The sequence below is a fragment of the Malurus melanocephalus genome, unplaced genomic scaffold, assembly GCF_030028575.1.
Source record: "Malurus melanocephalus ecotype Western Australia unplaced genomic scaffold, MMel_1.1 scaffold_1127, whole genome shotgun sequence".
Lineage (NCBI taxonomy): Eukaryota > Metazoa > Chordata > Aves > Passeriformes > Maluridae > Malurus > Malurus melanocephalus.
Window position 1 is genome coordinate 84,677 of NW_026624359.1, and position 3,615 is coordinate 88,291.

At 63.6% G+C, this 3,615-nt stretch overlaps 1 protein-coding gene across 1 annotated transcript; it reads right to left on the minus strand.

Annotated features, from left to right (window-relative positions):
- Window positions 1–223: 223 nt before the first annotated feature.
- CAPG (capping actin protein, gelsolin like) lies at window positions 224–3,205 on the minus strand. Its single transcript, XM_057387082.1, has 9 exons — window positions 3,121–3,205; window positions 2,881–3,053; window positions 2,397–2,551; window positions 1,986–2,159; window positions 1,380–1,529; window positions 1,207–1,299; window positions 610–742; window positions 444–532; window positions 224–347 (listed from the first exon to the last, which is right to left on the minus strand). The coding sequence occupies exons 1-9, from the start codon at window positions 3,141–3,143 to the stop codon at window positions 282–284; spliced, it is 1,056 nt and encodes a 351-aa protein (XP_057243065.1). The 5' UTR covers window positions 3,144–3,205; the 3' UTR covers window positions 224–281.
- Between the last annotated feature and the right edge of the window lie 410 nt (window positions 3,206–3,615).

The following is a 3,615-nucleotide window of genomic DNA, read 5'->3' on the forward strand; positions in this document are numbered from 1 at the left end:
GAATGGCACAGGGAGAGGGCTGATGTGGGCTTGGGGAGGGTGTGGAGATGGGCCTGGCTTGGGCAAARGCACAGGGATGTCACCGCGTAGAAATGGCATGGGCTTGGTATGGGATATCAGGGATGTGATGCACAAGGATGTGAATGCCAACAGCACGGGGATGGGATAGGCACAGGGACAGGGATGGCATGGTGACAGGGACAGCTGAGCAGAGCATGGGCACAGCCAGCACAAGCCTGGTCACACCCTGAGCCTGGCACTGCCCCGTGGGCACCTGCTGCTCATTTCCAGCTGGTGAAGAACTGCTTGAAGAAGGGCGTCTCGTGGCCCTGGGGCATTATCTCCACCTGTCGGGACAGGGACAGGGACAGGGAGGGGACAGGGATTGGGAGGGGGTGATGCCTCCCCTGCCACCCCGGGCACCCCTCACCCCCTGCACCCACCTGTGTGTGGGGTGGGTGGCCCATGCGGGCGATCACCTCCTCGGCCACTCTCAGAGCTGCCTGGCGCTCCTGCTCGTTGGCCTTGCGCCCTGCAGAGGGGGGGGTCAGAGCTGTGCTGGGGATGGTCCCTGTCTCCCTGTCACCCCGTGTCCCCACCCCCGGGCACCTTTCCAGACGTAGACCGTGCCACCAGCGCCGTTGTCCAGCACAAAGCAGTCGTCAGGGCACAGCAGGCTCTGGCTGAAAGGGCTGCTGCTGGCGACCTGGGTCAGATCCATGCGCCCTGTGGCATCTGACACCTGCCCGTGGAGGGGACATCACCACGGGGTCACCTGGGATCTCTCCGGCCCAGTGTCCTCCCACCCACCCACTCTGGCATTCCCCACCCCTCCCTGCTCCATGGTGTCCTCTGGCCATGCCCAGCCCCCTGTGTCCCCCGGGGCCATTGCAGTGTCCCCTGACCATGCTCAGCTTCATGTGGCTTTCCTAAGCCTAAGGTTGACCGGAGTATCCCTGGGCCATGTCCAGCCCAGGGGGCTCTTGGGGGCCACCATGGGGTCCCCTGGCTGTGTCCAGCCCCGTGTGTTCCCTGGGGTCACAATGGTGTCCCCCCGTGTCTCATAGGGCCACTGCACTGTTCCCTGGCCATGCCAACCCTGCAATCACYGTGGGGCCCCTGACCATCTCCACCCCTGTGCCCACCATGGTGACACCCAAGCATGCCCAGCCCTGATGCCACCATGGTGTTCTGCCATGTCCTTGCCTTGTAGAGGATGGCTGCCCCTGCGTTGCTCTGGTCAGCCACCACGTCCTCCTCGGGGCTGCCCTCCTGCAAGGTGGGCTTGGGGCCCAGCACCTGCCAGGGGATGAGATGGCAGGGTGAAAGAGCCACCCAAGGGACACACAAGTCCCCCTCTCCACCCTGTGGGGACATACCTGAATCATCTCAGGTGGGTCCTCACCGTCAGCCACAATCTCCAGGCGTGCTTTGCCACCCCGCTCGCCGTCSCGGATGGCAGCAGCCAGCTCCTGCGCCCTGCTGCGCTCCAGGACATTGCTCCGGGCCCCACACCAGATGAAGAGGGTCTGGGGACAGGGAGGGGATCAGTGCTGATGGAACTGCCCCATGGTGGCCCTCAACCCACCCCTCCCAGGCTGGGGATGGAGCAGCCACTGGGGTTGCAGCTGGTCCAGGACGATTCCATGATGGACACTCCAATGGATGGGTGGACACCCCAACCACCAAACCCCACTGGGAAATGCCCCAGTGACCACTGAAAGGACAGACACCCCAACAGAAGGACAAACAGCCAGTCCTATGGAGGGACTTGAGCCCCAAACAAGAGGGACAGGCCACTGAGCTGACAGACAAGCCAGGGGACAGAGGAGCACACAGGACATGTGGCACTTGGCCTCACACCTGGTGAGAAGGGTCAGGGGGGCAGGGATGGTGACAGCGGGGACAGGGAGTGGGACAGCAGGGACAGGGATGGTGACAGTGGGGACAGGGATGGTGACAGCGAGAGATGGCCCTCTGCCCACCTGTCCCAGGTCAAGCAGGAAGCAGTCGCCGGTGTTGAAGCTGGCCCAGGTCGGGTCCCGCTGGCTCGCCCGGATCTTCCTCTTGCCCTTCACCTGGTAGAGTTTGGGTGCAGCGCCGGCGCCAGAGCCAGGGCTGGGGCGRGTGTGTTTAAATGCCGAGGCCACACCACCCTCCTGCCAGGGAGTGACAAGCAGCAAATGGGGGTGACAAGCAGCGAATGGGGGTGACAAGCACCCAGCAGGGACGCTGAGCACCTTCTGGAGGTGCCGGGGGCTTCAGAGTGCTCAGCAAGGGTGAAGCAGAGTGCAGAGGGTGTGGAGAGCCCAGCAGGGACACTGGGCACCCATCTGGGGTGCTGGTCAGAATGCTGAGTATCAGGAGCACCCCGAGCAGCCCTGAGGACACCATACCTGGTAGGTGAGGCCGTGGGGGAAGTACTCCATGAAGAGATCAGACTCGTGGCCCTGAACCTCGCGGTGGGTGACGGGGCGCTCGCCCAGCAGCGAGCTCAGCTGGGTGGAGAGGAGGGCACAGGCACCTCGCTCATCCTGCGAGGAGTCCCGACCTGTGGGAGACATGAGAGCCCCTGACCCCACTGTCCCTAGTCCATCACATGAGCTCCCCTGACCCCACTGTCCCTGGTCCATCACACGAGCCCCCCGCAAGAGTCCCTGACCCCACTGTCCCCAGGCCATCACACGAGCCCCCTGTGAGAGCCCCTGACCCCACTGTCCCCAGGCTGTCACACGAGCCCCCTGTGAGAGCCCCTGACCCCACTGTCCCCGGGTGTCACACAAGCCCCCCTGACCCCACTGTCCCGGGTGTCACACAAGCCCCCCTGACCCCACTGTCCCCGGGTGTCACACAAGCCCCCCGCCCCTCCCCTCTGCTCACCCATCCACAGGTGGAGGTGGGGCTGCTCCTCGGGCCCGTTGTGCAGCACCAGGTACGCGTCCCCCGAGAAGAAAACGCCCAGGGTGGCCTCAGGGACCTGCACTGGCCGCAGCTTCTCCACCCGCCAGATGTGCAGCCCCGGGCTGGTGGCATCGGGGCCGAAAGGGGAACCGCTGTGGGGCAGGGGGCAGGGTGAGATTGGGGTGATTGGGGGGGCTGGGAGGAGCGGGGTGGGGGTACCTTTTGGGGAGCGCGGTGTACATGGCGTTGGGGCGGCACGGACGGATGGATGGACGGATGGACGTGTGGACCTGTGGATGGGGGGACATCGTGAGGTGGATGCAAAGGATGGGGACCCAAGAAAGAGGTCAAGGACACCCCAGAGGACAGATTAACAGCCAGAGGGCAAACGGATGCCCCAACAGACACCCAGAAGGACAAGTGGATACCCTGATAGACAGACACAYAGAAGGACAGACAGACATCTGGACAGCTACACAGAAGGACGGAGGGACAACCCACTGGACAGAGGGACACCCCAACAGACACCCAGAAAGACAGATGGACATGCCAACACACATCCAGAAGGGCAACCGGAGGCCCAGATGGACACCTAGAAGGACAGAAGGACATGCCAATGCACAGATGGACACCACATGAGGTAGATGGRCACCCCAATGGACAGACAGACATCCAGAGGATGGACAGACACCCCTAGGCAGAGATGGAGGCTCC